Below are 12,636 nucleotides of genomic sequence, written 5' to 3'. Positions count from 1 at the left end.
ATTCCAATCCCTGTAAATAGTCTCTTTTTTTTTTTTTTAAACTGCATTAATGGCACGCCTTGCAGTCATGTACAGCTGTAGGAATATTATCTTTAAAGTCCTCTAGCAGATAAACATCAATCCATTAAACAGCAAATAGCTTCCTGACTAAGAAAACAACTGAGTTAACAGAAATTGACTTAACCTTGTGATCTTTATACAGACAAAACTCACAGAAATTAGAATCATCTGAAATAGAGGACCATAAAATTTAGTGTCAGGTACAAGTACTTCAATATTTCTTTTTTAAAAAAAAAAAAAAATCCTACTTTTCAGCATTTTCTCCCACAACAACAAATTAGCACATAGCTGCTAAAACTGATTTACAAATTGAGCACACTGACATCAGTCACAATTTATATCATTTTGGCACTCACTAGTGGAACAAATGGGGCTAAAAATTACTTCCAATCATTGAAATAAAACAATTCCTGACATTCGACTTCCTTCTACTCTCCTTTTTATGACTGACTTTTGTAGTTACTACATTAAAGTTTTTTGAAAAGGAAATACAACAACATAGGAGCCAATTCTGCCCATGTCATTGGCCCTATTTTGGCAGAAAACCACATGTATGCAGGGAAGCAGAGTAGCATGTCCAATCTCTTAGATGAAAGAATGCATAATGATAAAAATATGTGCACAACAATTAAAACAACCAAGATACTTCTCAGAGTAAGTGCTGCCTCTCAAGAAAAGCCATGCTGAAATGTTGTAACTAGATTATGACTTCAGTAACAACTTTTAAGCTAAGATGCCCATCATGGGTGAGAAATCGTATGATTAAACCTGAAGTTTAAAGAAAGAACAGGCAAAAAGTTATCTTACTTTGGAACATACATAAAGGAACAACAAAGTCAGGCAGCTACTGTCATTCACAGACTAGAAAGACTATCAAGCTTAATGTTTGCTGCCACAACCTACCAACTTGGAGAAATTATTCATAGTGTCAAGACCAACTTCTGTCAACACTAGGTATTTGTAAGATCTAACCCTAAGATAACTTGGAGCAGAGTTTGGTTGGTAGAGCTGAAGACAGTGCAAAACCAAGTAAATGAAAATGTTGTCTTTCAGATTGCCTGGTAGTCCCTTAAACTCCTAGAAAAAACATGTTAAAATTGGGCTCAAGAGCAAGTGCAAAATTAGTAGCTGCTGATTAAAATTGTTCACCCTCTGGCTACCTACTAGATTACCAACTGGCATCACCTATGTCATAGAAAATACATAACAACAACACAAAAATGACAGGATATTGTAAATGCTTACGTTAGTATAGCTATGTGTTGTTACAGGTTAATATTGCAAAAATACTGTTTAGATTATTTTTGCACAGAATTGTTGGTTTTACATTATGCATGAAATGACATTTCATAGCACGTCATTACGTATGTAGCCAATATATGTTTAGTTTGGGGATTCATATCAGAATAACATAATTTCTTTATCCATTCTTCGCTTTCATGTTCCTTGACCCTTAGGCTCAGATTTTTCCCTGCCATTGCCCCTCCCAGAGAGACCACTTTTTCATGGCAAGGCAACTTTGTATTGCATTAACTTTAGATCAGTGGAGTTTTGTAACAGAACTGTTGCAGCAAACAGTTCAGAGTAGTCTGAGTATTGCCCTAATTTCCAAATGGGTGTCTACATCTCTTCAAAATTAAGTGTTCTTAAGACAACATTTTGTTTTCTTTGGCCTTAACTGAGTACAGTTCAGCCAGGCCTGACGTTCTGGCCTTCTACACAAGGGCTATCATGTTTAATTACTGTAATGCCTAGACTGTGAGATGTTCTACTGACAACAACAGATAATATTAATACAATACCAGGTGGGCAATAGCAAAAAAAAAAAACCCCCAACAAATCAAACTGTGGCTCATATTATGCTTTTATAATGAACATGGAAAGAGACTGGTATTATCCCAGGCTGTTACTATGTACTACAGAAAGGAAACTACACAGTGGATTCTTCAGCTATACAGAATTCACGTATGCCAGGTACTAGACCTGTTTACTCTCCCAACACCGAATTTCCTAAGCAAGTGTAAAGGCCCAGGAGCAGGACTGCAGCTTTTCTCATACAGAGTCAGCTGTGCCTCAAGAATACTGCATCTTGTACCAGGACAAAGGGGTAAAGTCACACAAGCCAAGTCCAGGCAAGTTAATACTCAAGAATGGACCTATGTGACTTCAACCACAGTACCAAGGCAGGTTGACAGTTCCAGCATTTAATGGAACGTTCTGATTGGAAATAAAATTTGCTATTAGCTTTGTGGCTTTAGGTGTTTCTTGCTGAGAGAAACTTTGGATTTTCTTTGCAAAGCGTTTTTAGCTTTTGGTCAGGTATGTTTGTTTGTTTTTTAAAGTAAAAAGTCAAAATTATCTCTAGAAAATATTGATGACAATGAGTATAAATCATTATTAATCAGCAGTCATGAACCTCAGTCAGTGTTTGTAATACTTAAATGAAGGGGGCCCAAAACTGTCAGAGAAGTAAAAAGGCAGACAAACAGTTCTACCCAAACTGCCTTCCCTTCCTGCATGCCACTGCCTCCTCCACCTCCGCCCCAGCAGTTCTGAGACTCATCTCTGAAGAAATGGATTTTAAGCACAGGTAAAAGCAAACAAATGAACTGATTTTTCAATCAATTATCCAGATTGCCAATACATATCAGCTATTATAAAAAGTTATTTTACAACTATTAAGTGACTATATAGTTATGTATTTAAATATTAGTAAATCTTTATGATAACCGTATTGAACAATGTCTCTGCTGTTACATCTAATAGAGCACAAGGAATGTCCAGAGATACGTAAAACGTTCATTTGGATGCATGAATCAGGAAAAACAAGACTACAAAATATGCAGACAGCTTTTTAAAATCCAGCATTAAGACTCCTGTGTTATAACCTTTATAGATCTTACAAACTTACTCTTACTAAACTGAGTTATCTCACAAAATCAAGAAGGAACAAAAGCATTCAGACTGTGGCGTTCTCTGCATGAAAACCCACCTAACCATGGCACAGGGACAAACTTGCTACAAAGGAAAAGTGCAGAAAATCCTGATCCTAAAACCGGTAGACCCTTGAGTAGACACTGGATGCTGTCCCTCAGCATTCGGCTCACACACCATAACAGCACAGCTGGCTGCCAGCTGTGTTGTCATTGGCTACAGCACTGCTAGCTGTGCTCTGAGACCCCAGGACAATGGTGGAAGGTTGAACAAACTTCTACTCATAAACAAGGAAATCTTTCTGTACACAGCAAGAATAAAACACTCTCTCCACTGCTACAGACTAGGGAGTCTGTAGCTCTTGTTCTTGATGGCAAATCCTGTATTCTTCCCAGAATGGTCTCCAAACTCAGCCAGTTTAACACACTTGTCTAGAGGCCAGTACTCAGGGAACATAATTTCGCGTTCATATGCACTGGTGGAGCCCAGTGCCTCAGTTCAAACAGGTGAAGAAACTGGGTGATTTTGGGTCTGTGCAAGTATCTTACAGTGGTTCTGTTGGCTGCACCAGATTTGAGACATACAGAAAGACAAGAGATTGCTTCAAGCCTGTGCGTGACAGCTTTGCTGTGAGCTGGTGTCCTGGAGAGAGTACTTTATGCCAGGAAGTTTAAGAGACAGACTGATAGATCTGCACCAAGACTTCTGCACCCCGCAGCAGTATATTCCCTTGCACTTGTGGGATGCCTTGAGAAGTGTCAGTGATCAAAGCACCAACATCTACCACCCATTACCAGTCTCCCTCTTCTCTAACAGAAAATGACAGAAACCATGTATGTCTGTGATGCCAGGCAGTGAGGGAAACACATGCTCTAGTTGCCCCCTCTTCTCTAAGTGCACAGCGAAGTTTAATCCCCAGAATAATCTGCTCTTTATTTTCCTTCACTGATTTTTTTTTTTTAAAGTGTGGATGTTTTTTGAAGGCACCCATGTCTCCCTACAGCCTTTGCACTTCAGGCTGTAATGACTCCAACTGTGCAGAAGGGAAGGATATTCAAATACCTCCAGAACCACACCTCAGAATTCTTTGTTCTTCGCCCCTAATAAGTCATACCCTGCTCAGTATCTTTCTACCATCAATTTATTTTATGATGGCTTGAAATCATCTCAGTTACATCAAGAATGACTTTTTCACCTTTTCATTTATTAGACTGGAATCTGCACTAGGAAGGTATCAATTTCTCTCCAAGCCTGACAATTTCTCATCCTCATTTATGAGGATATAGGCTGACAACTTCAAATCGTTCATTTCCACTGTAACTACTGACTCAACACTTTAGTTTCAGCAGCTTCTCCCAACTCCTACCTCCCATTCCTGATTTTTTTTTTTTTTAGTGGAGAGAGTAATAGCTTAGAATGCATTCCTGTGCAACTACTATGCAAAAATACAGATTAGAGTCCAACCCTGCTCCCTATCAAATAAATAGAAACAATGCTTTAGTTTCTGAAGGGCATCTCATCAAACTGGTACAAGCAGCCATACTGAGAAACCTCTCAGAGAAGAGTAGGGGGGAGAGATGTTTTAGAGCTGCTGAGTGCTATTAACTCTTGCAGTCTAACATTTCATTGTTATGTAACGATTGTATTTGAGCTATATGTTCAAGCACCTAAAAATGCAGTGGATGCCCAGACACCTTTATGCGAAGGTGGACACCTAATTGATTACGAGCTTTTGTAAAGCCTATTTAGAGTTTCTATCTTCAGATGCTTTGAAAATTTGGCCTCAAATTCAGAGCTGGCAGAAGCAAGAAATTCAGTTACGTTTTGACAGCATTTATGCAAACATTGATTTTAGCTCCAAGACTTAATACATATCTTGCTAGAACTTCCTGAAATCCCTCAGACTGTTTTTTAAAAATAATGACATTATATGACATTGAGACACCTACAGTCTTCAAGGACCTGTGTGAAGATAATTCACTGGAGGACATTCCAGCCAAAACCACTTGATCACTGTCTATTCTAATGCAAACAGTGCTTCTATGACACTTTGTTTCTTTGGCCTCTTTAATTCTAAGTTTCTTATCTTTTAATTGCTGTTTTTAGTTGCAAGCGTGTTAATCCCTTTTCTTCTATCATTAAAATGAGGATTTTCTTTCAGCAATTGTTTTCTTTCTTCATTAGAAGCATTATAAAAAGAAATAGTGAAATACGTGCCGTTCTTAAATTTTTTTACTTTTCAATCTCTGCTATTGGCACTTAATCTTTTTTAGTTTCATGGTTTAAGAGAAGCAGCTCTGTAAGCATCTGACCTTTACAGGTTTTCAGCATCCTAGCTTTATTTTGAATTAGCTGCAAAATTGTTACAGGATTACTTCTACCAGTACCATGGACACTCATAAGACCCAACTAAAACTAAAGCTTTATCACGCTAGGTCCTGCACAAAATAACTGGCTTTGTCCTTCCAAATTGCAGGTGTCTAGATAACACAAAAGGTGGGAAGAGGAAAAAAAAAAAAAAGGTTGGCAGAAAAATTAATTGCTTTAGATTACATAGCAATTTAAGGAGAAAGCAAGGCTCTCCTGGCTCCTGGATTGGTATCTGTCCATTACTTGGCATTGACTCTTGCTAACAAGATACTGCACTAGCTTATTTTCTCTTGTAGCATCTTTTTTTCCATCTTTGTCCAATCCCATATCTGTCTTTGTTCTTGGGGTTGAAGGAACAGACTTGCTGCAAGACAATTTCCAGAACATTTATTCTACTTTTACTTTTTCATACAATTATTTTATGTGATACAGTTGTCCACAGACAACCTGTTGTCCATCAGGCTCAGACCTGATAGAGAGAAATATTCTGAAGTTATACTTAACCTCAACTTTCAGTTCCCACTTACTTAGGACAGAAAAGTAACTACAGCTGGCCTGTAATGACTTTCTAGATCACAAATACAGGTAGGTCTCCCTTCTGCTGGGGAACCCAAGGGATATATAGAAATGACATATTTTGCATCAGAAAGTTTAACACTTCAGTCAGTAGAACAGCTTTCTGAGTCACTCTAAATCACTTAATAGGCTGCTTCCAATTTTTAAACATTGAAAACAGGCCCAAACTTACAGAATGGATTCAATCAGGGGGTTCTACAGCAAGGACTCAGGATCTTAAAGAGATGAGCTTTACAAAAGAGATCCCAGATCCTCTAGGGGAAGAGCGTAATACAATACATGGCAGAGCACCCAGCAGATTGTGAGCTATTTAGTCCCAGTTGGAAGACTAGTTCTTACTAGGACTACCTCATATTGAACTTTGCTTCTAATGGACACTTAACCATCTCCTCTTATTAGCAGAGTTCAATGTTTGGGGCTGAATGCTCCCCATTTATGATTATTTATAAGTTAGACTACTGAGGTACACAATGGCCATTTTCACTCTCCAAACACACACGGCATGCAAGCTAGTCATTGGCCCAAACAACTGGCAAGAAGTACAAGACTTTATTAAAAAAGTAGGTCATAGAAAGCCCAGTGCAGAACAGAAGAGACTTGATTTTTTAGAAATTTGTGAACCGTGTTTCCTTGTTGTCATCTGAATGTATTGCCCTGAAACTTGCCTCTGAAGGTCCAGTGATTAGGCAGCCTACTATGTGATCCTTATTCCCTGTTCAGCAAACAAATGTAAAAACCCTGCAGACTTGAACAGACAATAAAAGCTCTGAATGACAAGTTAACGCTCCTGGTTTATTGCAGGTGCTATGTTAACAAGTAGCCCAACAGTATCTAGTCATTTGGTACTGTAATTATAACTCTGCCTCAGAGACACATCGGGAGAGGAACGTGAATCCAAAGCAATTTCTGTTTTGGCCTAGAACTTGGTGCTAGAGAAAGAACACACACTGCAAAGAGAAGCAACAAAGAGTAGCTATTTGGGATGACTTTTATGCATCATTTGAAGAATGTGTTAAGCTACGCTAATAATCACACTCCTCACACTAAACACATTTGTGGAATCAGATGTTCCTTTAGAAAGAATATGGGACATTCAATAATAGATTGAAAAAGCAGTTACAACATATTCATGCTATTGTGCGCTGGGGCGCGTGCTGTATAGTACATTTCCTAGCATCAGTCCCAATCAGAAACTGTCTCAATGTTTAGGGAGAGCACAAAATCTGAATACCACCAACAAAGATTTTGTATATACATAGACACTTTTAGAAAAGACTTTGCTTTTAGAACAGCACAATCCTAAATGGAAACACGAGTGGAAACTGTATTTTTGCAACTTGATCCTATTAGCCAACCTGAAAAATGTCTAAAAACCTGATAGAAGTCTAAAAGAAAAAAGAAAAAAGCAGCTATATTCAGAGCTACATTTCTGTGCTTCTGATTAAAAAAAAAAGTTTCTACTGAATGAAGCAAACCGTAAATTGGAAATTTTCCCAAAGTTGGAGACATAAGATCATGCTTCAGGAGTGCTGCAGCATCTATAGAAGTAGAAATAAGAACTTTTTCCCAGATTTTCAAACATGTAAAACTATGATTCCGAAAAAAGCAGCTATATTCAGAGCTACATTTCTGTGCTTCTGATTAAAAAAAAAAGTTTCTACTGAATGAAGCAAACCGTAAATTGGAAATTTTCCCAAAGTTGGAGACATAAGATCATGCTTCAGGAGTGCTGCAGCATCTATAGAAGTAGAAATAAGAACTTTTTCCCAGATTTTCAAACATGTAAAACTATGATTCCCAAATACAGCCAAGGACAATGTTAAAATGACAACATGTTAAAATGCAGGACTAAAGGTACCTTAATAGTATAGAAATGACATCTTGTGTCTGTCCTCTGATTTAAGGTTGTTGTAAATTTCTTTAGTTGCCATCAATGCAAAAATATTAAGGAATTGAGGGGCACAAGAAATCACCAGAGAGATAAGAATCTCTCCTCCTTATATTGTGTTTTGCACAGGTTTCTGCGTCATGCTCATCTAAATCATATAAGCACAGCAGAGCATTAAGCATCAAACTAACATGTGCCATGTGTTGTTTATTCTCCCATCCTCTCACCAAGCTCAAGAGTTGTTAAATCATCTCTATGTCACTGGAGGATCCTTCTTCACCACAACTATCTTCCCGCAGCTGGCTACAAAGGATTCAAAGCCAGGCTGCAGGCAAGAATGAGGACTATGATTTTTACAAAGTGTAAAGGGTTACGTTGCAGAGAATAGTTCCTGCTGGGGGATGATCAGGGCATTACCAGACTCAGTGGTTGGTGCGAGAAGTGTGTATCCACTTTAACAGATATATAATTCATTGGTCATTTGAATAAAACAAAAATTGTGGTATTACTACATAGGAAAATACAAATTTGGATAATGTGCAATAGCTGTAAACTATTATGTGTATTTTAATGGTGCAGGTTAATTTTCAACTTGTGGATTAATTTTATGCATCACATTTATATAATATTGCACCTTAATCTAAATTTGATATGATCATTTTGATGTTCTTAAATTACTAATTTTCACTTCATAAATTCATTCAAATGCGTGCTGATTTAGAATACAAACCTTGAAAACCATCAGCACGCCATTGCGTGGCACACTCCAGTTGGGAACAGGTGAGCTTAGAACTGGGAAGTACTTCTCCGAATGAGACTTTGTTAGCTCCCTGTCATCTGTAGCAACAATTGTTTTCAACTCAATTTTACCTCAGGGTAAAACATACTTTAAGGACAAAATACTTCATGCTAGCCTCTACTGAAATAGAAACATCATCTTGGAAAGTAATGCATTTTCTCACAGATGAAACTATCTGTCTCAAAAGAATTTTCATTGTACAGAACTTAAACGTTGTTATTTGTTCAGTCAGTACCACACTGAATGTGATGCCTACTTCTGTCCCTGCCTGCTGTGTGACTATAGGCCTGTGCCTCAGTTTCTTCCTCAAAAAAGCATTTACGTATTTTTAGTCTTCATGGTTTTTTCAGTTATTTTGCAGCTCCCCTTGAGAATAGATGGAAGATTTGTATCATCTGGATTCACAAAAGACATAATTTGCTCTTGCTACATCTGGGAAATACAGCTTTATGGGATAGGTTTGCACACCCTTTTTTTTTAACTGTCATTGTCCCCCACTGCTTTTCAGTCCAAAAAAAATTGGATCTGCCCATATAATTTCTTATACCTTACAATCTTAATGGTTCTCCCTGAAGATAATAAAACACAGCAGTGGTTTTCTAGCATTTTCATACAGACTGTATCCCAGAGTGACTTACACAGTTCAACAACAACTAGCAGAAACAGAAAGCATAGTATTACTTTCTGGATGAGAAAGAAGAGGCGTTTATCTTTAAGTGACCTTCAAAGTAGAGCCAGTAAAGCGATGAAAAGTAAGACAGGAATTTTATGTTGCAGGAACTGTAGAAAACTTTCTTTACATCCAAAAAGTGGTGAAATCGTAGCCAGTGATAGAGAATTGTGTTGAACTAGTAAAAACACGAACAGTGAACAAGGTAGATACGAAAGGGCGTAGACTGGAGCAAGTTCAAAGAGGTTTAAAATAATTAGGGCAACTTCAAACTAGATTACAAACTAAGCAGGCTTTATGGAAGATATAAATATGTGAGAGGCATGCCAAGACCAATTACTCTAATAAATTTGCTAATACACTGTATTTTCCTTTTGCATCATTTTCTTGGAGGTGAATTCCTTTTTGATATTTGCAATGACTGTGTAACCAGTCTAAAGTTAACAAAAATTGTTCCCATTTACACAATGACTATGTTTGGTACCACAAAGTAATTATTGCTTAGCTGCTTCTTCTATAGTATTCTCACTCTAAATATATAAATAAATAAATAAATAAAACCAGACAGGAATCCCCACAACTTTAATTCCTGAGAAGTATTTTCACTCTAAATAAATAAATAAATAAATAAATAAAACCAGACAGGAATCCCCACAACTTTAATTCCTGAGAATTGTATGCCATTTTACCCCAAAATTGTTTGAGATGCCTTCCAGAAATACAGCAGCCATTTGGGAAACGTACTGCAAGATGTTCTGAAAGTACAAAACAATATGATCTGATTATTGGCCTCTAGATTGCAGAGCTACCAGGTACAAGCGTACAATCTAAGATTTACTATAACAGTATGTTGTCAATGCTGGTGATATTTATAAATGCATTTGGGGATACCGACATCTTCCACTGGAGCAGCTGTGTGGAGAATTGGAAATCATGAACAATTACTCCAAACTGCATGATTTTGCCGCTACGAAGGATAACAAAAAGGCTCCAAATTAAAAATATTGGAGAGCAAACAGAAACATGATGTAGCAAAATTGCCTGTCTTCTCTTGGGTACTGATTTGCACACTAGCCCTCTGTGCCTTTACTTTCAAGAGCTAGTGTTTTTCAAGTTGGGCTTGAACTTATATTTGCCTGTATTTTGAATGTTTTAGATTGCTCACATAAAGTAACCTGAACACAGCTCTAGTACTCTAATGAAATTTAAAGCTGATTTCCAAAGAGTCTTTCTGCGCAAAGGTCTTCCTTACCAAACTTAAAAACTTTTTATTCAGTCATTAATGAACTATTTTCTGTCTATTTTACTTCTCTTTCTCAATGTTGGAAGGCCCTACAAAACCGTGCAACTAAATGATGTCAGTGTATCCATTTGCGCACTCAGATGCACTTGTCAGAAAATAGTTTCCTTTTATCTACCATCAAAACAAGACCACTTTCACTAGTGGTGAAATGTGAAAAAAAATAATAAAATAATACCGTCTTTGAATAATGTAGGAGGTTTTTTCCCCTCTTTTCCTGGATAATTTTCTGACTTCCTGATCTCCAGGAATTTGGTTTTTCCTTATGGTATGTTAATAGATTTTTAACCTAACAAACTGGAATACATTTACATAACAAGTTCTTTTTTCAATGATTTGCTCAGTGTGTTTCAGATGGTATGGCTGGTCACTGGCATTCCATGGCATATTTTGTATTATGCAGTTAATGTGTCCAAAAAAAAAAAGACACTTCCTTGCATAGAGATTCCCCAACTCCTTTTTAAATTTTGCATCATGCAGCTGCTGTTTGAATGTTTATGGACATCAAACAAAACAGCTATTTTGAGTAGCCAGTGAAAGCTAAACACCTGTTGCTTGCTAGCATTGCATTTGCAGTGACCACTCTCTCCTCAGGCATACCCTCAGAACTTTTGGACTAGGAAGGGGTGATCCTGTTCAGATGTGGCAAGTGATGACACTCCCACCAGCACTCCCATTTCTTGTGCAAATATGTTTTGCACAGGTGAATATTAGCATGGCCTGAAACTCTGCTTTTCTTAAAGTTACAGGGCTTAGGCTGGTATCACCTCTCCTTTGAGAGCAGGAAATTTCTGTTCATGCATGTGTGTATACATAAAGATAAAAGGAACCATAGTACACTATCAAAGGACAAGATAAAATTACTCTTTTTCCCCCTCTCTAGGCAGAGATGAGCGATTCAGTTTTCTACTCAGCCCCCAAGAATCAACAGTAGTCCTGGGAAGTGGCTTCAGTCTTACAACTGAGGAGCCAGTCAAAGATTTGGCTTCATGCAGAGCTGCAGACCCTGCTATATAGGATTTAATGTCTCTGCAAACCAAACCTGAGTTTATGTCTCCATAAATTTACCTAAGGCTTTATTAAGATTATTCAAAAAATCCTTCCCCACTCTATCAGACTGAGTTCCTACCCTTAACTGTCAAACTGGAAAGGGATTGTGGGAGAATTATACTTACAGCTAAGCAGCCCTTAATCCAGTCCTTCAGGTTTATGCAAGATATCAGATCTCTTTTCTTCCCCCTCATTTATCCATTTTGTGTGTTAAGCTGGGGCAAAGATGGATTGTTTTGTTTTGGATGTTAAAGCATGTAAGTCAGTCAGAAGGCTAGGTGCCTCAGACATGGTACCCTTGTGATTTCTTTGGTATGCTTCACCTAGACCTCATCTGTCTCGAATACTGTTTAAATCAGCAACAACAGTATAGGGAGTATTTGAGTCTGAGACCCTTTTCACATCTGACAAAGAGGAGAAAGTGTTTTCATCTGCCCAGGTCTTTCAAAAGCAGGAAGATTGACTTCTGGTAGACATGGCTTTGTTGCTCAGGAAGGAGTTGCTTGTTACACAAAGTCATCTATTGTTTCTGCTCCTTTCAGATGAACAGAGCATTCTGCCGTGTAAAAAAGAAGAACTACAGTGTGGTGACGGACTCTGCCTCTTAAACTGGCTGCGCTGTCACTATAAGAAGGACTGTGGCAGAGACTACATGTCCATCAAACTAACATGCTCAAGTGAGTTACCCTTCATTTTCCTAAATCGTGATGCAATGTCCTATGAATGTGAATCCATTTGCTCACCGAATTGGTGTTTGTAGCAATATACTGTTCTAAACATTAGATTTGATGTGGTTTTGCTGTTGCAAGGATATGGATATTTAGAGGTTTATTTATTCATATGTCTAAATCATTTATACTGCATGCTGATTTCAAGTAGAATAGTAGACAAATATCAACAGTAGTGCAAATGGAAGATTTGTTTGAGCTCAAAATGCATTAAGCTAAATGTATTGTGAAGACTGCTGCCCTGAAACGCCAGTTGAGCGC

The 12,636-nt window shown here is 37.7% G+C and overlaps 1 protein-coding gene across 1 annotated transcript in view; it reads left to right on the top strand.

Moving 5' to 3' along the window:
- The window catches only part of LOC103901893, an 84,884-nt gene that overhangs the window by 19,876 nt on the left and 52,372 nt on the right, over positions 1–12,636 (top strand). The window contains 1 exon segment of the mRNA XM_009282856.2: positions 12,190–12,324. Within this exon segment, the coding sequence (XP_009281131.2) occupies positions 12,190–12,324 (135 nt within the window).

The sequence above is a fragment of the Aptenodytes forsteri genome, unplaced genomic scaffold (genome assembly GCF_000699145.1).
Source record: "Aptenodytes forsteri isolate BGI_AS27 unplaced genomic scaffold, ASM69914v1 Scaffold70, whole genome shotgun sequence".
Classification (NCBI taxonomy): Eukaryota; Metazoa; Chordata; class Aves; order Sphenisciformes; family Spheniscidae; genus Aptenodytes; species Aptenodytes forsteri.
Note: the sequence above shows the minus strand (reverse complement) of the source record. Positions and strands in the feature narration are given on the sequence as shown.